This window comes from Aquarana catesbeiana, linkage group LG01 (genome assembly GCF_042186555.1).
Source record: "Aquarana catesbeiana isolate 2022-GZ linkage group LG01, ASM4218655v1, whole genome shotgun sequence".
Lineage (NCBI taxonomy): Eukaryota > Metazoa > Chordata > Amphibia > Anura > Ranidae > Aquarana > Aquarana catesbeiana.
In genome coordinates, this window is record NC_133324.1 from 117609410 (window position 1) to 117631219 (window position 21810).

Genomic DNA, 21810 nt, shown 5'->3' on the forward strand with positions numbered 1-21810 from the left:
CTTTCCTGGACTTTCGGCTTACTGGAAGGATCTGTTTGCCTTTTTCGAACACAAGCTTCATCTGCCAATACCTCACACCCTGGAGGTTTTTTAGGGGTTCTCAGTAATTATGTTCCTCGTACACATGCTAGGACTTTGTTACGTATACTGTTATTTTATGCACGTAAAACCATCTTATTGCATTGTAAAGATGTAGGCCCCCTTTTGGCCCATGCCCTCTTTCGTATTGTTCATGGGGTTCTACCCACATTTAAGTTGATATATAAAAGTAGGGCATGCCCTAAGAAATTCACCAAAAGATGGCAACCATGATTCGATGTCTCAGAGGATTTCTGGGCGGATGTCCTATCATCGCAGCTTACTCATTGAGTTTCTTTCCATTAATGTAGCTAAGGAACAGTGATCTAATGGACAGCTACACGTTGGCCGGGTATTGTTTTGCGTGGAACTCTTCGCTACATAAGGGGTCTTTGAAAATCTGACATTGATAGGGGGTCAAATGTGGTCCTGGTATGAATGCGTATGTGTGAATGTCGGTTCGGGTTTTCTTTGTTTTCAGCATGAACTTCCTGTTTGTCGACCATTAGTGGATACCCGACTTGGTATCCCCATAAGTACCTTATGTGCCTGTAATGTGTTTCTATTTTCTTTCTATCTTCTGTTGTGAAAACTAAAATAAACACCTTTCAAAAAAAGATATGTTATCTTATACAGAACAGTTGGTCACTACTTTCTATGGCCGTGGCTAGCCCCTTTCAGATAGCCCAACGCAAATGGCTTACGTTGTTGCCCGGGCTCTTTGAGGGGAGGAGGCCACAGATGTGTGTTTTCAGGATATTGCTAGTACAGGAGACCAGCTTACTTAATTCAAGTTTATTCATTATCTTCATTACACACCAGCCAAATTTGCTCATATGGGAATGGGGTCTGTGGCCGTTTGTTCTCGATGTGAACTAGCTGGAGCAGAGAGCCTCCATATTTTTTGAAAATGTCCAAGACTGACAATTTTCTGGTGCGATTTATTCTTTCTTTGTGCAAAAGATTAATCTCCCGGTACCGCAGACCCCAGAAGTTGGACTCTAATGCCGCATACACATGGTCGGAATTTCCAACAACAAATGTTCGATGGGAGCTTGTTGTCGGAAATTCCGACTGTGTGTAGGCTCCATCGGACATTTTCTGTCGAAATTTCCGACAAACAAAATTTGAGATCTTGATCTCAAATTTTCCGACAACAAAATTTGTGTGTACACAATTCCGACGCACAAAATTCCACGCATGCTCGGAATCAAGCAGAAGAGCCTCACTGGCTATTGAACTTCATTTTTCTCGGCTCGCCGTACGTGTTGCACGTCAATGCGTTTTTGATGTTCGGAATTTCCGACCATCATTTGTGTGACCGTGTGTATGCAAGACAAGTTTGAGCCAACATCCGTCGGAAAAAAAAAAACCATGGATTTTGTTGTCTGAATGTGCGATTGTGCGTACGCGGCATTTTAAATGACTTTGTTCCTAGGACTCATGCTCGAATTTTATTACGTATGTTATTGTGCAGGTTTAGGAGATATTCATTTTTACCTACAGGTAAGCCTTATAGGCTTACCTGTAGGTAAAAATATAAAAAGGTATACAACCACCTTAAATCGGGTTTATTTGCTTATTAAATTTATTTTAATAAAATGCTTTTGGAGTGAAAATCTATCTAAAAGATAGTTTTCTGTTTAATAATTTTAGTTTATTCAGCATGAAATGGAGCTTAGTTATGTAGCATGTTGTATATACTGCAATATTTAAATTTTTGGTAAACTCATTCAGCCTGGGTTCACACTATAGCTATGCAGGAACCAGCGCGATTCCAGTGCCGGTCTCTGCATCGAATCTCTCCCGCAGGCAGTTCACACTGCCCTCTGCAAATTGCTGCGGGTGTCAATACAATGTTAATGACACCCACAGATCGGTTCACAGATTGCAGTGTGAACTGTGAATTTGGACAGGAATCGGAAGCGATCTGATTGCAATGTTGGGGGGGAAGAAAAACTCCCTGTACCTTCCCGTTTTTTTTTTTTTGATCCAATGCTAGTTCAGCCATACAACTGTATGGCTGAATTTGCATTGCACAGACATTACATGTGATCCGCACCAGCAATGCGGTGCGAATCACATGCGAGGTCTGTGTTCGCATATTTGTGAACCCAGGCTCAATGAATCCAAGCTCTGCAAGCTGAGATAACATTCACTGCATTGATGCATTCACACAATGACACAGTAACCATGAGCTAAAACAAAGTTCTGGAATATTCCTTTATCCCCTGGTTTTGCAAATCTATGTACACTACAAACTATGATTGAATCGGTTCTGATATCGCTGTTTTACTAACCTGACAGCTTATTCTAAATAGAAAACCTCGATTTTGTTTGCAAATATTAGAGATTCTAACTACCAGCAAAAATAAGTTCTTACATTTAAAGAGCTCCTGTCATTTCAGATCATGGCAGCGCCTGTTAGCGGGCATCCACTCACCTGCTGCCGTCACATCCCTCACCTTATATGTCACTGCCACATCACCTGCCGTCCCATTAAAGTGAACGGGACTGTCGGTGAGTCAACAGCAGGTCAGAGGAGGAGCCATGTGGGACAGAGATGACAGTTGCTCTTTAAAAATTATGATTTAAATCAAGCCTTTTTACTAGTGATTTAAATCCTGATTTAAATTGTGATTTACATCGATTTGATTTAATTTAAATCCAGTAACAAACAATGGTGGATTTAAATCCACCCTACAGCAACATATTGCAAACATTCAAACCGCTGCCCGCTAATCCGCCATAAAGAGCACATGTCCTGAGAGTAATGGATCAGGCTGGAGATATTCGTCGTCAGCTACAGGACCCAGCTCTTTCTTGCTTTTACTTGCCTAGTAGAATGGACCCCTTCCACCGAACATCACCTTGTTACAGGAAGATGTGCCACAATGAATAGCTTCAGCAACTAAGGGCTCATCACTAATTAGGCCCCTTTCACACCTTGCATTTTTGTTGCTTGTATTTTTTATGAACATTTTTCAATGGGTTACCCTACATGCAACAAATGTGACAAAGTAGCTCTTGTAACGTCTTGCTTTGTTCCATCTTGCACGTTTTTACTGTGTTTTGTGCACGGCAAAATGCACATCTGCTAGCCGTGTTTAGAGTGCCATTATCAATGAGTGGCCCCACAAACGCAACACATGTTTTGAAAGCGCGCGCAAAACTGTGACTTTGCATTTACAAAACGTGCAGGAGTGAATAAAGCCAAAGACCCCTTTCACACTGGGGCGGTATCGGCGGTAAAAATAGCAGCGCTTTACCTTCGTATTTACGGAGATATTCGGCCGCTAGCGGGGCACTTTTAACCCACGCTAGCGGCCAAGAAAGGGTTAAAACCACCCGCAAAGCGCTGCTGGTGGTATAGCCACGCTGCCCATTCATTTCAAAGGGCAGGAGCGGTATACACACCGCTCCTTCACCGCTCCAAAGATGCTGCTAGCAGGACTTTTTTTTTTTACCGTCCTGCCAGCGCGTCGCTCCAGTGTGAAGAGACAGGAGCGGCTCTTTCAGGGCACTTTGCAGGTGCTATTTTTAGCGCTGTAGCGCCTACAAAGCACCCCAGTATGAAAGGGGTCTTAGAGCAGGCATGTCGTACTCCAGCGAAACAATGGACCAAATTCAGCGACCTAAACATGGTGCTGCATTACATCTTATCAGGGCTTAGGCCCCTTTCACACGATCGGACCGTTTAGGTCCGCCTGTCAGTTTTGACAGCGGACCTGAACGGGCGCTCCATGTTAGCCTATGGAGCGACGGATGTCAGCGGAGACATGTCCGCTGACATCCGACCCTGTCCGATCCGCTAAAAGCAGACGGATGGCCCTACGTCCAGATCCGTCGCTGGCGGATCTGATCGGGTGAGATCTGATGAAAACGGACTTGCTGTCCGTTTTCATCCAATCTCTCCATAGGCAGCAGCAGCGGCGCCTGACAAGCCCCTCCCCGCTCAGTGAGCAGAGAGGGACCTATCATCCGCTGGCTCAGCGGAGATCAACGGAGAGATCTCTCGCTGAGCCGGCGGACTCTGTGGAAGCGGTGTCCGCCTCGTGTGAATGAGGGCTTACACCTACGTATTTACAGATACAATTTTTATCACTTAACAGTAACATAATCCTAGAGAACAGGGCCATAGAACATTTTCTGGAGTGCAGGCTGCAAAATAACAAAGAGGTGTAGCCTTTATGAACTGGAGGACAGCAGGTTCTGGAGGTTTTATAGATGGGCAACTCCTATCCTTAAATTGATTAGTGGTTCTAAATTAATAATTACTGCAGTAGTGAACAGACACAAAAAAGGTGCACTCAGCATCTTTCCACATAGCTCTTCAGTTTATTCGGTGCAAGTGAATTTTTTTTTTTTTTATACACGATTACCAGTGTTAATTTTGGCAGCAAATTTCGATTTAGTTTTAGTCTTAGGACTAAAATGGCATTTTAGTTTTAGTCCCATTTTAGTCTTCTGCAATTGTTTTAGTCGTATTTATTCGACTAAATCTCAGTACATTTTAGTCGACTAAAACTCATTTTAGTCGTCTAAAATCTAATGGGTGTAATTAAACATTTCTCTACATACAATTTCCAAGCTCATTATATACTGCTGGAGTGAAAACTCTAATGTTAATTATTATGGTATTGAGGTCATGCACTACAGACCAGTGTTAATTTTGAAGTCAAATTTCAATTTAGTTTTAGTCTTAGACTTTTGACTAAAATGGTTATTAAAAAAAAAAAACTGGTGATTACGTAGGGATCACATTAACCCCTTCGCACCTAAGGGTAAAATAAATCTTAATGCCTAAGCCCAATTTAGCAACTTTTGACAAGTGTCAGTAAAACTGTACATATCATCACAACTACTTTGTGCATCTAAGTCAGTGGTTCTCAACCTGGGGGTCGAATGATGATTTGCCTGGGGTCATCGAATCCTGAAGCCTGCACTGCTCTCCCAGCCTTTTCGCCGCCGCCCAGGATGGCTGTCCCTGGAGCCTGTGGCTGCTCACTCAGCCTCTTCACAGCCGCCCATTCAGTTCAGAGCATGGCTGGGGGGCAGTGACTAGAGGTCAGCTGACTGGTGAAGAATGTGACGTGGGAGGGGCTGAAGGAGACCCTATCTCCTGATTTCGGCATAGGTGTCACTGCTGCGAGACACCACAAAGTCGGAGACACAGTGAGTAACACCTGTGATTATTGTTGCCATTAAAAGTCCCCGCTACAGTTCTTAGATCAGCAGATGACTTTGATCAAGAGCACCTAAGTTGGCTGATCAGAACTCCCCCGCCAGCACTGCCACTCATCCCAACTCCCTGCCAGCACTGCCACTCATCCCATTCCCCCCACCGAGGAGTAAGAGAAGGAAAAAAAAATAGAGAATATATGGAAGGGAGAGGAAAATAGGGGGAGGAATAAAGAGAAAGATAGAGAGAGAAAGAATAAGAGAGAGGGATGGGGAAAAAAACAAGAAATTAGGATAGAGAGAGATAAAAGGAAAGAACAAAAAGAAAGTACATCCTAAGTGGAAGGGACTCAGGGAGCGCTAAATATCCGTGGGTTAGGGGCGAAAATTACTTATCTTGCCTTGGGTGCTGACAACCCACGCTACGAAAATAATTTTACCGTTAGGGGTCCCCACAACTTGAGAAATTTTATCAAGGGGTCACGGTGCTAGTAAGGTTGAGAACCACTGATCTAGGTGGATTATACCTTTTTTTTTTTTTTTTTTTTTTTTTTTTTTTTTTTTTGACCTACCATACCTTGATCTAGGGTATTTAACCACTTCCCTACCCGCCCATAGTCATATGACGTCCACAGATGGGATCTCCCATCCTGGGTGGACGTCATATGACGTCCTGGGATTCCCGGCCGTCTAGGGGGCGCGCGCGCCCGCCGCGTTCCTCGGGACCCGGTGCGTGTGCCCAGCGGCCGCGATGTCCGCCGGGCACCCGCGATTGCCCGTTAACCGGGCCGGCATGTGGATCTGTGTGTGTAAACACACAGATCCACAGCCTGTCAGCTCTGAGGAGAGCGATCTGTGTTCCCAGAACGGAGGAACACTGATCGGTCTCCTCCCCTAGTGCGTCCCCTCCCCCTACAGTTAGAATCATTCCCTAGGAAACATATTAACCCCTCCCCGCCCCCTAGTGGTTAACCCCTTCATTGCCTGTCACATTTACACAGTAATCAATGCAATTTTATAGCATTGATCGCTGTATAAATGTGGTCCCAAAAATGTGTCAAAAATGTCCGATGTGTCCGCCATAATGTCGCAGTCACCAAAAAAAATCACGATCGCCGCTAAAAAAATATTTTTTTTTAAAAAAATGCCATAAATCTGTCCCGTATTTTGTAGACGTTATAACTTTTGCGCAAACCAATCAATATACGCTCATTGCGATTTTTTTTTTTTTTTTTTTTTACCAAAAATATGTACAAGAATACGTATCGGCCGAAACTGAGGAAAAAATGTGTTTTTAAAAAAAAAAATTGGGATATTTATTATAGCAAAAAGTAAAAAATATTGTGTTTTTTTTTTTTCTAAATTGTCGCTCTTCTTTTGTTTATAGCGCAAAAAATAAAAACCGCAGAGGCGTTTAAAGTGCGACAGCGCTGAAAATGAAAAATTGGCCTGGGAAGGAAGGGGGTGAAATTGCCCGGTATTGAACCGGTTAAAAAAAAAATGTATACAGTTTCTTCTAGACTGTAAGCTCTAATGAGCAGGGCCCTCTTGTCCCTCCTGTATTGAAATGTGTTGTAACTGTACTGTTTGCCCTCTTGTTGTAAAGCACTCTGCAAACTGTTGGCACTATATAAACCCTGTATAATAATAAATATTATAATTTTAATTATAATATAATAATTTTTTTTTTTTTTTTTTTTTTCTACACACATTTTTTTTTTCTATCTCTGCAAGGACAGAGAAAGATATGTTTTTCTCATCCATTCACACAGGCCGAAAACACGGGGACGGGCTTCACAGTGATTGATCACAGCGATCAGGTGACCCGGGATTGGACATTTCGGGTCCCAATCGTTAGAACGAGGCCCTGGGCGCTCAAGGGGCGGTGACCCAGCACAAAGAAAGATATGCAAATCTGCAGCCCTATGGCAAAAAGCCCAGTGCAGTGGGGCTGTATATTTGTGTTAAGTTGGAGCCAAGGGGTTAAAATTACAGCTGTACTTTTTATGGTAACGAGGCGTTCGTGCAGTGTGCAATACATAGGCAAAGCATACAAAATAAGGAAAAAAAGTTCAGTGCGCTACTCAAATTAAAACCAAATAACAATGTGAATATAAAGAAATGAAAAAATTATAGTTCATATGGAAAATGATGGTATCATAAACCGAAGGTGTGATTCCTCTTTAAGTCTTCAGTAAATCTTCTATGGATCTTCTAAGACAGTGCAGAAATAGGAAAAGGGGGCTGCTTACCAGATTTGATGGATCCCCACCACAGATCATGCGAGCCTGAACAAACTCCTCTCGGGGTCAGGAACAGCTGGTCTTTGAGTAGAGACAGACTTCCCTCCACGCCAGGTAGTTGAAATTTCAGAGGCGGCAATCAGGAACACTCTCCTCCATTAGCTGCTCCAGCAAGACGACTCGTAGCAGAAAATAGTATATTTTAAAAGGAAAATAGGCGCTTCGTTGTGCAGTAGTTTAAAATGCTTTAATCCATGAATGGACAACTGACATCAAAGCATTGGCAGGGTAAAACACCGTTACAATTAAAAAACACAGCCGAAGCCGATCAGCTGAGAGTGGTGACGTCCGGTCCTCTGGCTCCACCCAACGCTACGTTTCTCCTAAACAGGCATCTACTGGGAGAGGAGGCTATGGCCAGACCTCACCCACCACACCTTTAAATACCTCAGTGCATCATTGACACCGGAAATGGATTTGGGATCACATCCTGCACAGCACACTATGTGCATGGACATGAAACCAACCATCCTCCTTGTCAGCCAAAAAATTGGTATGTACTGGCTAAAGCACATCACAAATAATGTATATAATTTCATAAACCATAATATATTACAACCAAAGCGATATATTCAGAGTCTTATTGCTAAAACATAGCGAATATAGCATCTTCCAGTGAAGCATTCACTATAGAATTCGCCTCACTGGAAAATATATCACCATATATAAATCTGACATTTATCATGGAAACAAGCTGATAAAAATATATAGATAAAAATGTAAAAATTATTTTTTACTTTATTCAAAAAACAAAATGGGAAAATTATTTATAAATTCCTTAATCCATGTCTATGAGCCAAAGTCATTGAAGGGAATTTACTATGAAATAGGGACAACATCTGAATATGTATTAAAATTAATTGTCCCAAAAATCCAACAATTCCCATGCAACCAAAAATTACTAATATAATTCCTTTGTTACAGGAAAGGAAGGAGACAATGGTTCCCTGACACATGATTATGTGCTATAGCCGCTCACAGGAACATGTTATAGGCAGGTGCAGCACACAGACATATGTCCAACTAATTCCGTGCAAGGAAGGTGGGATGCCAAAACTTCGATTGAAAATAGTTTCGGCATCCCACCTTCCTTGCATGCCACTGCATGGACCTGCACAGATCTCTACGTGGGTCTGATCCATGCATTGCAAGGTACACAGAATACCTGTGCATCCCATATGGGTGAGATGGTTCTTTGCATGGGTGTACTGATCAGTACGCCCATATGAATGAAGCATAAAACAAGTTAGCAATGGTCGTTTTTACATAATCATCCTCAGATTCATTATTATACACAATTTATATAGCGCCAACAGTTTACACAACGCTTTACAATGTAGAGGGGGACAGCACAATTACAGTACAGTACAGTTAGGGACAGGAGGGCCCTGCTCGTAGAGCTTACATTCTAAAGGGAGGGGGTGGTGGTACAAAAGGTAATGTATGCAGAGAATGATTTGATGGGGGTGGCTTGGGGACAGTTGTTAGGTGGGTGTGGGATAGGATTCTGAATAAGTGAGTTTTCAGGGATCTCCTAAAGGTGGACAGGTTAGAGGCCGATTCATGATAAAATGTATATAGAATTGAAATTTAGGGATTTTTCCTGGAAACTGTAGTTGATGGTCAAAGCCTCGACAGGAAGTGAGAGCAGATCCACACAAATGGAGTGATTTGAAGCTTCACCAAAAGTGCTTCTGGATTTTCATTAAATTCAGTGGTATCTGTTCACATCTGAGCCTCATTCAATTCCAGTGGCTAAAAATAATAAACAACCTCAAGCCTAAAACACAGGCAGAAAAGGGTGTACAAATGTTAAAAGTAAATCCAATAAATGGCCAAAGAAGTTTTACTTGCGTGTGAATAGGGCCTGAGGGGTAATTCAGTTTTAGGCAGCTGTCCCTGGAACAAGAGCTCCTTTTGGAAGATTTCCCCTTTGTTTCTGATCTTGTGAGAACTCTAACAAAGGGCCAGTTTACTGTCCTTCAGACTTTAGGGGGACTGGACTGAACTATAGCCAGTAAGAGTAGAAAATGCCCCAGTATCAGTGAGAGTAAACAATGTCTTAGGTTTGGTGGTCCATGGGAGTAAAACATTACATAGCACCCGTGGTCAGTGGGAGGAGGAATAGTGTCCCATCATTGGTATTGGTGGGAGGAGGAATAGTGTCCCATCATTGGTGTCAGTAGGAGGAGGAATAGTGTCCCATCATTGGTATTAGTGGGATGAGGAATAGTGTCCCATCATTGGCGTCAGTGGGAGCAGGAATAGTGTCCCATCATTGGCGTCAGTGGGAGCAGGAATAGTGTCCCATCATTGGCGTCAGTGGGAGCAGGAATAGTGTCCCATCATTGGCGTCAGTGGGAGGAGGAATAGTGTCCCATCAATGGTGTCTCCAGAAGAAATAGTGCCCCGTCATGGTGATAGTGGAAGCATTAATGTCTCAGTGGGAGGGGCCAGGTAAAGGTCAGCAAAGGGCCACATCCAGCCAGCAGGATTAGATCATTGATTTGGAGACCACTGATCTAGATGAATGACTGTTCACCAGAGTGGAGAGAGAGGGTGAACCTACCCAGTGGGGTTGGACAGCAGTACAACCTGACCAGGGTTTAACACTATAACAAAAAAAAACCTTTGTCTTTAGAACTGCAGTGAATGAACGAGTGCTGGTGATACATGGATCCCAGCACGTCAAAGGGTTTTAATTTTTTCACTGAAATTTATTAAAATGTCAATACAGTTATATTCACTGCAGCGGCATGACAGAGTGTTGGTTCACATTGCAACCTACTGCATGTGGTACTTTTTTTTTTTTTTTTTTCCCCCAACACATACCACCAATGCTGTTGTGTGAACTGATGCCATTGGAAATGAGGCATTTTGTCTCTAAGTTGGGACTGCCCAGGAAATAGCTGCCAGTGTAGCCCCAACAAATCTGGTAAGAACGGGTCCTTTAGTGTATTTCAATTCTTTGAATGAAGTTCTGTTTGCTTGATGGAACAGTTGACATAATCGTTCTACATATGATATGAGCCTTTTATAGTTTATCTCTCTGAGCACATCACAGATATCTATAATACTCTCTCTAGTAAATATGTTCCTGTTTCTCTGTAATTTATGTACAAAATAAAACAGACTGGCTATTATGTTCTGTGTGGAAGTCATGACTAAGCTATCTGGCATTTAAGAAATCAGGTCACCTCTAGCTACTGCGTGCACTGATTGTATGGGGTGTAAGATAAACACTGCCTATAAAGAGGAAGAAAATACCTGAATTTTAAATACGGTAACTACCCCTCCCTATGGTGGAACAATGATATTGTGTAGCCAGCATAGTCAATGGGTTTTCAGTGTATAAGATGTGTGGCTCTGGTGGCATCTGATGTAATGTATTATGTGCAGATGACTTTATTTATTTATTTTTTTACTCTGTGCTTTTTTTTTTTTCTTTATACATGCATTAGATGATTAGGAGAACTTACAACTCTGGTGGGTAGTTACTTTTATCTCCCTTTTCTTGAACTAGGGCTCCCAAAGAGTCCTCTGCATCTGACAAACTTTGGATGTGTTGTATGCCTAGCCTTCGGCCACGGTTGTACCTCCTGGTCCCTTTCCTGTAGTGACGTAGGGGTAGTAGGGTGGAGCATCAACTTGAACCACTTCAATACCGGGCACTTTCGCCCCCTTCCTGCCTAGGCCATTTTTTAGGGTTCAGAGCTGTCGCACTTTGAATGACAATTGCGCGGACGTGCAACACTGTACCCAAATTTTTTTTCATCTTTTTCTTCACACAAATAGAGCTTTCTTTTGGTGGCATTTAATCACAGCTGGGATTTTTATTTTTTACAAAAAAAAAAAATAAAGACCGAAAATGTTGAAAAAGTTTTTCTTAGTTTCTGTCAGTAAATCTTGTAAATAAGTAATTTTTCTCCTTCTTCTCTGATGTGTGCTGATGGGTTGCACTAATGAGCAGGCACTAAAGGGAGACACTGATTGGTAGCACTGATGGGTGTTGCTGGGGCTTTCCTGTAATCAGGACACTGATGATCAGTGCCCTGATTACCTGCCCAGGTCTCCCCTGGGAGGAGATGCCGCTGATCAGCACTCCTTGCCACATTCCGTATTTACATGTGACCGGCTGTGATTGGACAAGGCGCGGCACTTTACAGAGATTGGGTCGGGCCGTGTTCTAGCAACATGGCGCGGCCATGACTGCTGCGCACCCCCACGATTGCGGCTGTTCTGGGAGGCCGTCATTTGATGTCCTCCCAGAACGAGAGCTGCACCGTCCCTCCGTCATTTCACAGTGAGTGGGCGGCAAGTGGTTAAAGTATAACTAAAGGCAAAACTTTTTTTTTTAGTTTTGGATAGAGTGGAGAGGGATTAGAACACCTGTCAGTTTTTACTGCTGTGTCCCCGTTGGGGAGATTCATCCTCTCTATTTGCCTGTTTTCTGTTATCATTGAAAGTAAAAGAAAAATACAGATTGGGTTGTCCCTAGAAAAGTAATAGAGGGGAAATCTTCCAATGGGGAGTCTAGTTCTAGTGACCTGGGGGGGCCCAAGACATACCCTTTGCAGGTATTTCCTCTCACTTCCTGTTTGGCTATGGTACAGGAAGTAAAGGTAAATCTCCCCGATTGGGACAAAGATGGCAAAAATAAACCTTTCTGGGGTAATAATCTCCGTTACTCTATCCAAAATGAAAAAAAAAGTTTTGCCTATAGTTCTACTTAAATGCTACCAGTGTACAGAAACTGGTGAGAATCACAGCTTTAAAGCTATTGGTGTACAAAAAAAGATTCCTGCTCTTTCTGAAGTGTCATCCTACATTGGGCTGGAGGCTGCAAGCATTTGGGTCATGTTGGTGTTTTAGCCTTGTTTAAGTCAACCTAAACGCTTAAGGGCCCATGCATACTATGACGTTGTGGTAGCTAGCATTAAACGTGTTAGCACTGTGCAGTGCCATTCCTTATGAATGACACCCCTGTACACCTTGCAAACACAGAACTGGTGTATGCACACCACAAAAACCAAATTAGTGTGTTGCCTTCCTCTGTTCTGCAGTGCATGTTCGTCAGCTTTGGGGTACCATTCATATGAATGACATCACATCAAACCAAAGCATGTAATGTGCATTGCTGCTTGATGCAGTAAATTGTGCATTAACGTATGCGTTACCGCAACAGCCTAGTGTAAGATGACACAAAGTCAAGATTTGCTGTGGTATAGGCAACATCTAGAAATGTTAATTGTGGCTAAGCAGTATCCTGAAAATTGTACCGGTTTTGTCTGGCATTTCTCCTGAATTATATGGTGCACTTCTTGATATGCTGTCCTGTGCTCATAACTATATTTGCAACGTGAGATCTAAGGCACTGCTGCCTCTGACTGCTAGTCTGATAAGACTAGAAGATGTAGTAATGACACTACTGTGCTACTTACTGTTCCTCTTCTGACATGAGGAAGCAAACCCTGCCTTCACCAATATAGCTGCTTCCACACAGAGACACAATGCAGAACAAGGCATTATAAGTCGCTAATCTAGTGAAAGATCAACTGCAGCAAGACCACAGGCACTACTGGTGATCTAGCCTTCGCCTTCTTGTGGTTTTTTTTTGTTTTGTTTTTTTGTTTTTGTCCATAGCTTCCAGAGCAGATCGCAGAATTGGCCATCAGACAAGGTTTTCAAATCCCTATTCACCCAGACTAGCCTTGGCCTCGAGAGGTAGCTCACAGGCACTGGTTTGAAAACTACCGGAAATGGCGTCAACTATCTAATGCCTATTGTTACCTTAAAGAGGAACTGCAGTCTGCTCACATAATTTGTAATAAAAACATCTTTGCCATTCTGAAGCTTCCCTCCAACCACTTTGCATATTATTTTATATATACTGTGATTCTGTGCCTGCCAAATATGCTGAAGAAATCTCCCTCCACTAAGTCTGGCTGTATCCATTTTAACTGTGGGCAGCTGAAGCTGCTGCCTGTTCACTTTCTGGATTTACACAGAGACACACCTCCAGCTATTCAGCTCTGATTGGCCCTCTTATGACTCACCCCCCCCCCCCAGCTCTCATTGGCCCTCTTATGACTCACCCCCCCCCCTCCCTTCCTGGCAAACTCTTGCCAGAGTTAGAGAGAGAGCTGTGTATGATGTCATAAGCCTAGGCTTTTTACCAGACAAGAAACAGGAAGTGGGCTGTATAAGGTATTTACTGGCAGAAAAAAAATGTTTTACTATCCATAGTTCGAAAAACAACAAAGGCAGAAGATTTAATAGACGGAAAGTTTTAAAAATGACCGAAGGTCCGCTTTAAATCATACCTAGCTATTATGAAATCCTCAATAATTGGTGTTGTTTACTATATCCTTATAACTGGCCTGTATACTGAAGTGAGCAGATGCCTTCTTTCCTTTTTTTTTTTTGTCATTGGTAATCCTGTCTAATTTACTGTCAATGTGTTCGTTTTTGAAGGTCGCATACACCAAGCCATGGTAACATCCCTAAATGAGGACAGCGAGAGTATTACAGTAGAATGGATTGAAAATGGAGACACAAAAGGAAAGGAGGTAGGTTTGCTCTTCCTTTTTTTTCTTTGTAGATAAATGTAATCCTTAGACATCTAATAGTAAAGGATGTAAGTGTAAAGTGTTAATTACACTTACGGCCAATGCTGTCTTTTTTGTAGTTAAAGTGTTTGTAAAGCTGCTGGTTTTTTTGTTGTTTGTTATTTTAATTAAAAAAAAAAAAAAATGTCATGCTTACCTACCCTAAACAATGGTTTTGCATAGAGCAGCCCCGGTCCTCCTCTTCTCGGGTCTCCCGCAGGCACTCCTGGCTCCTCCTCTTCATCCAGTCACTTCCTATGGGGGCACTCGTGCAGGCTCACTCTTAAACCTTGCAGCTTGCATCCATAAACACAGGCAGCAGGGCACAACCTTTTTCCCCCACTCCCTAGTCACAGAGTTTGACACCAGCGGGAGCCAATGGCTGCCCCCACTGCTCTTGTTTGGCCCTGTGAGGAGGGACAGAGCCGGGAGAGCTGATGCTCTCATGCACAGTGCTGGATGGCAATAGGACTTTGCTAAGTAGAAGGGGGCTGGCGGGGATCCCAAGCACAAAGTTGCATGAAGGGAAAAAACTTTAGGGCTCTCCAAAAATGTGCAGAAAACACAGCTGTACCATTAGCTCAATGCTTCCGATCCAGCAACAAATGGCGTCTCTATAGACTTCTATTGCAGCAATCCAAAATCTTGCAAATTCTTAGCGTTCTTAATTCTTTTATTCACCTTTCTGTGACCTAGCAGCATATTGCTAATTTGATGTCACAACTGCTTGTAAAAATGTTGTCAGCAGGGCCTACATGTGTGTCCTGCATTTCTATTCCCTAGGCCCAAGTTACTATGAATTTGTTTTTATGCATTATATAGCTGAGTTAAATAGGAATTGTGCTGTTTCTGTAGAGCTAAGTGTAGCAGGGACACAATTATTTCTCTGTTGCTAAGTAAAGTAGATGTTGTATTTTTCCTCTCTAACTCAATTTCATGGGAGCTGCAATATTTCTTTAGGCCACAACCATGCAGGTTGCAGTTTGCATATTCCAGGTGCATTTTGCATTTTTCAGTACACGTTTTTAATCCATTGAATTCTATGGAACCAAAAACCCGAAAAAAAATCCCTGGCTCTTTCCATAAAATGCACAGATGTGAACTACAGCCATAGGAAACCATGTTAAATGGGCTGTAGTGTGTTTCTGCAAAACTGAAAACGCACTAAAAACTGCATAGGTGTGAACCAGGCCTTATAGACCACTATAGTAGGGGCTGCACTATTCCTCTCTAGTTAAGTATGTTGGGGTCTGTATTCCTCTATAGCGCAGTGCTGCATTATATCTTTAAATCAGTTTAGTAGGGTTATGCCCAGTGTGGCAGGGGGGGCTGTGCTATCTGTGTAGGCTAGTACAGTACTTTCAAACTGTAACACCATAAAGGAAAGTTAGTGATATTAAGGGCAATTACAAACAAAATAACAAACATGGCATACTTACCTGCTCTGTGCAGTGGTTTTGCAGAGAGCAGCCACGATACTCCTCTTCCCCTGCTGGCATTTATGGCTGCTCCCTCCTGCCGAGTGCCCCCGAAGAAAGCAGCTTGCTCTGGGGGCACCCAAGCAGGCTCGTTTCCACGCCAATGCTCATTCACACACAGAGCTGTGGTTCAGCCCTGCCCCCTCTGCAGAAGCCAATGAGGAGCGAGAGTCCCTGGAGAGCTGAGACTCTCGTGCACATCGCTGGATCGCGTTGGAGCTCAGGTAAGTATTGAGGGGGCTGCTGCACTCAGAAGGTTTTTTACCTTCATGCATAGAAAGCATGAGGGTAAAAAACCTTGAGCCTTTGCAACCACTTTAATAAATATTCACCTTGTGAGATTAAGACACACCTTTCCATATTGTTTTATAAAACCAAAGAAAAATGAGGCTAGGATGTCCAAATTAAGTGAGATGTAATTTATATTAAAAGCAATAAAGTTTAAGGTAGTTTCTCTCATTCTTGTTGAGATTGTCAGATTGTAAGACTTTTTGGAAGTGTCTGTACACATTTTACTACTGGGCTTTTTAGGTTTCATTCACACGGGTATTCCGCCCTGTACAACATTTGTTTATTTTTTTTTTTGTACTAGTGCTGAGCTGCGAGCAGACAGCTCAAATAAGTGAATGGGCACACTTTGGCTTTATGGATTCGCCTGCACAGTCGAGTCTGACAAGTCCACAGATCCTAACATATAGCCTGAGCACCTGTCCCTGTGTATCTGTCAAACTCTGCTGTGCAGGTGAGTCTGTACACCTGATGAGTGTCCATTCATTTATTTGGGCTGTCTGCACACAGCTCAGCACTAGTACAGAAAAATAAATGGCTCTTTGCTGTACGGGGCTAAGCGCCCCATGTTAATGAGCTCTAAAAGAAAGAAATGTTCCAAAAAGACATATCTTTGCAGGCCAGCATGGTGGGACAGCATTGCTCTCTGTATCAATATGACAATTTTCTGTTTGTATTTGTATCTGAACAGCAGTCTCTGAAATTGCTTATATCATTCTTTTTTTTTTTTTTTATCTTAGATTGACTTGGATAGCATATTTGCACTTAACCCTGATTTGGCCCCAGATGAAGAGATTGAGCCTGGCCCTGAATTACCGCCTCCACCTACGCCTACAACAAAAGTTAACAAAATTGTCAAGGTCAGTCCCTTTGATCATTAAACAGGTTCTTCAGTTAACTTAATTTTTTTTTTTTTTTTTAACTTAGCAGCTACAAATACTGTAGCAGCTGACTTTTAATAAAAAGGCACTTACCAGTCCAGGAATCCAGCACTGTCCTCACCTGGGTCAGTTCTTTGCCAGTCTTCAGGTTCCTGGGGCCACCATGTTCACTATGGGAAGTCGACTATGACTCCCTGAGGCTTTACAGCCAGCTCCCCATTGTGCATGTGCAAACTGCGCTGCGGTCCCTGAATGCTCTCCCACAGCATCCTGTGACGTGTCCCAGGAGCTTGTGGACAGGGAGGGAGCAAACTTCCGCCTAGGTAATTCAAGTGGAAATGGGAGTGGGTACCTGCCAGAAATGGGTCGGACCGCCCACTGAAAAGAAAATACACAAAGAGAATTAAACATGGTAGGGGGATGAAATTAATTTAGATGCATTTTAAAAGGTATACATTATTGGCCATTTAGTTGCACATGATCTGTGAGCCACAGTTTACTACCACTTTAGTGGACTTCAAGGAGGATTTTACAGGTAGTGCCAAAATCTCATTATTACCCTTTTACCAAAAAATGACTTCAGATGTAAGATGTTTGTGGATATCCTTGCATGAACTGCCTATCTGAAATTTCCCCACATTTCAATACAATTAATCAGAGCTTTGCGTATGACAGTCCATAACCCTCATTTTGTTTACTATTTTAGCCATTGTTTAGTTGCTTTGTTTCAGATAAGTATCGTGTTGAAAAGATCTATTTCTAGTTCAGCTTCAAGTTTGATAGATGGCCTTACATACTCATCAAGCACACTTTGATATGTCGTCTAGTTCATGGTTGATTTAATGATTAAGCTATCCAGGTCTTGAAGCAGAAAGCAAGCCAAAACCCTATTATTTCTACCACTATGCTTCACAGTTGGCACAAGGTTCTGCTCTTGAAGTCCTGGTCTTGCTCTTGAAGTCAATGGTTTGTAACAAATATGTAATGTTAAAGTGGCCAAACAACTCTGTATTTGATTTATTAGTTCACAGCTAATTGTTCCAGAAAGCCTGGGCTGTCACTATGGAGTTGATTTACTAAAACTAGAAAGTGCAAAGCCTGTAATATGCAGTGTTCCTGCCCCCCCCCCCCCCCCCTTTTTTTAATTTTATTTAGAATAGGCTGCTGTTTCTTCCCTTCCTTGAAGGAAAGCAGCATTATGTTTCTTGTTGCAGAGGAGCATCTTCTGCAACGTGTGGAAGTTGCGGGACATCCAGGTGGGTGTGCGGCATCAGTTTTAGCTGTGATGATGGGTGTGTTGGGGGTAGGAGGACCCAGCCTGGTGCTATGTGCTAATTCTGTTTCTTGTCCAGAGTCCACAGACTCCAGCACTTGGAGCTAGGAGGTCCATTTAGTTTACAGGATGGCTTAGGGCACCTGGTAAAAGAAACACAGTCTACAAATTTCTTAAACTGGAAGTAATGGAAAGCAAATTAGGCTGGCCATGTCAGTTTTCTCCCTTCGTCTTTCAGGACAGCACCTGGAGAGAGCGCAGCTCCACCCACTTTCCCAGGAAACACTGCAGTCAGTTTCTTTAAAGACCGGACACTTCCACCATGGCCTCAGTTGTAGTGTTTCCTCCGCCATGGTGGAAGCGCTGCAGGGAACCAGGGGTGTGCTGCGCTTTCTCCAGGTGGTGAAAGTTAGGGCATACCGGATCGTTTTTCTTCTTTTCCAAGACAGCCCAGCATCCTCCCTGACGTGTGGGGGATTCTCCGGTGCCTCCTCCTCTTCATGCTCGGCGAGAGCCAGGCTGCGAGGGTCCCGCTCCTACAGACCGGTGGCAGGGCTGTGGAGTAGAGCGGCGTCTATTCCACGGGCCGCACGCCTTCCGGGTTCGGATGGCAAGCGCGTCATTTCCGACCGGGGGCGGGGCCTCGAGCGGCGCGACGCGGCTTCCGGTTCCGGCCGCTGGAACGCAGGAGGGGGGGGCGGTCTCCATGGCTGATTTCATTTCCGGCCCTCACAGCGGTGAGCGGCCCGGGAAAATCAAATAAAAGAGCACAAACGCCGCTGTGTGTCCTGTCAATAATGGAGGACGATCAGACGGCGGTGGCAGGAGCAGGAGCCACAACAATCAGCCAGGCTCAGGTAAGCAGGGATACTGGTCTCTGTCTTTACTCTATGGGCATTTATAATGTTTATATATTATCCCTTCCCTAAAAAAAAAAAAAAAAAAAAAAAAAAAAAAAAAGTGGGGAGCCTGCAGATCACTTGGTCCTGAGTACTAAAGGAGGGATAAGTGATTAATTATGTTTTAAGGTGGATCTGTGGGGTGATTCACCGGCTGTGGAACAGATCATGGGTGTTAAGGGGTTAACTTCCTTGGTGGTGTTTTTTTCTGTGTTCCTTATACAGCATGTAAGCTGTTGTTTGTGAAATATGGTTCAGCTATTGTCTTTTTTCCCTTGGGATATTGCAGAAGGCTAAAGAAAAGACCAAGCATGTCTCCCCTATTGTTAAAAGGAAGTGTCCCTCTTGTAAGGGGTTACTGAGGGATTCCTGGCCCAAAGTATTATGCAAATCTTGCATTACGGACATAGTTAAGGAGGAGACAGCTCCTGCTAGTCCTGCAGCTCAACAAAGCGAATTGCTAAGCTCTTTCAGGAAGGAACTGGCAGACACCTTTGAGTCCTTCAGGTCCTACCTAGATAGGCGTCCAACGGCGCATAGCAGTGTGGTGCCACATTCGCTATCCTCTGTTTCAGCATCCAGAGGGGGCAGCGACTCAGAGGAGGAGGAAAGTAACATTTTACTAAATTCGGAGGAGGAAGCAGAAGAAGTAAATGAAGCTTCTTCTCCTTCTTCTAGGTACAAGTTATCCCTTGAGGAGGTAGATGATTTACTAAGAACAATTCATACTACCCTTAACATCACAGAGGATAAGGCTCAGCTATCCCTACACGATAAGATGTTCCAAGGCCTCGGGGAGGAAAAACATAGGGTTTTTCCTGTACATAAATTCTTATCAGAGACCATTAAGAGGGAGTGGAAGGATCCAGAGAGAGCCCCCTTCTTTTCTAAATCCCTCAAGCGAAGGTTTCCGTTTGATGAGGATAGCTCGCATATTTGGAATAAAAAGCCAAGACTAGACGCAGCCTTTTCCCAGGTATCTAGGAATACTGACCTGGCCTTTGAGGACATGGGTATCCTTAAAGATACCATGGACAAAAAGGCAGACTCCCTATTAAGGAAGGCATGGGATTCTTCTTTAGCAAATTTGAAGCCTGCCATGGCCTCAACTGTGGTAGCCAGAAATCTGGAACACTGGCTGGAGCAGCTGAAAATCCACATTGAGGCAGGGACGCCTCGTAAGGATCTGCTTGATACGCTACCGGTGTTATCAAAAGCGGTAGGGTATATAGCAGATGCCTCAGCGGAGTCAATCAGGATGTCAGCCAGATCCACAGCTCTGATAAACTCAGCTCGCAGGGCGTTATGGGTCAAGACATGGACAGGGGATACTGCTTCAAAGACAAAATTATGCGGTTTACCCTTTGAAGGTGATCTAGTGTTTGGCCCTGGGCTGGAAGCTATTCTTGACAGAACAGCTGACAAAAAGAAGGCTTTCCCTATAAAGAAGAAGGTACTTCCGCAAGGCAACAAAAATTTTCGTGCTTTTCGAAAGACCCCAGATACCAAAGAGGCAGGCTACAAAAGGCCTTGGAAGTCTCAAAGAGGGAGGGGTAAGTCAGGAGTACTTTTTCGCACCCCAACCACAAGCCCAAAAACCCAGTGACGGTCACCCAACTGTGGGAGCAAGGTTACAGACCTTCGTTTTACAGTGGAAGACTATAACAAGCAGCCAGTTTATCCTAAAGACCATCTTGGAGGGTTACAGGCTGGAATTTTCTCAACCTCCTCCTGTGCGTTTTTACATAACACAGGCTCCCCGAGACTCAGAAAAGTCACTAGCAATGACAGCTATCCTGAAGGACTTGATGCTACAAAAGGTGATAGTGAACGTACCCCCTGGGGAATTAGAACAGGGGTGCTATTCACACATATTTCTTGTGAAGAAACCGTCGGGAAAATTCAGGCTCATCCTGAACCTGAAGATTCTAAACAAGACTATCAGGTACAAGAAGTTCAGGATGGATACAATATTCTCAGTGAAGAATCTCCTGATCCCGGGTTGTTTTATGGCTTCCATAGACCTGAGGGATGCATACTTGCATGTACCAGTAGCGTCAACATCTCAGAAACACCTAAGGTTTGCGATAAAACTGGGAGAATCTACCCTTCATCTCCAGTTCAGAGCTCTCCCTTTCGGGCTGTCATCTTCTCCGAGGATTTTTACAAAGGTCCTGGCGGAGGCCTTGGCCCCACTCAGAGTAGAGGGGGTATCAGTCCTGCCCTATCTGGACGATCTACTAATTTTTGCCAAAACAAGGGACCTGTTAGTGAGAGATCTGGAAAAGACAATGAGACACCTGGTAGGTCTAGGATGGATAATCAACGAGGAGAAATCAAACTTGATTCCATCTCAGACCATACTATTCTTGGGTTACACAATAGATTCCATCCAGGAGAAAATTTTTCTCCCCGAAGGGAAGAGGGAGAAGCTTCAGGAGGCAGTGAAGAAGACGCAGACAAATATGCCAATCTCCATAAGAGCAGCTATGTCGGTCTTAGGGCTACTCACTGCGACTATTCCAGCGGTGCAGTGGGCACGTCTACATGGAAGGGAGCTCCAGCAGACAATTTTAACGAGTTGGTCCTATGGAGAGTCCCTAGAAAAATTAATAAGGATACCTGCGCGGGTTCAGAGGAAGCTTTGGTGGTGGAGAAATCACTCAAACCTGAACAGGGGTCTGCTCTGGAGTTTTCCTTTGCAGAAAAGATTAACAACAGACGCAAGTTCCTGGGGTTGGGGCGCCCACCTGGACGAGCAGATGGCTCAGGGGAGTTGGACAGACTGGGAAGCCAGAAAGTCCTCCAATTGGAGAGAGCT

At 43.6% G+C, this 21810-nt stretch overlaps 1 protein-coding gene across 3 annotated transcripts in view; it reads left to right on the top strand.

Moving 5' to 3' along the window:
* The window catches only part of KIF2A (kinesin family member 2A), a 157915-nt gene that overhangs the window by 25221 nt on the left and 110884 nt on the right, over window positions 1-21810 (top strand). For all 3 annotated transcript variants that reach the window (XM_073623266.1, XM_073623250.1, XM_073623257.1), the window contains exons 2-3: window positions 14037-14131; window positions 16677-16796. In XM_073623266.1, the coding sequence (XP_073479367.1) occupies window positions 14037-14131; window positions 16677-16796 (215 nt within the window). The remainder of the gene's footprint in view (window positions 1-14036; window positions 14132-16676; window positions 16797-21810) is intronic.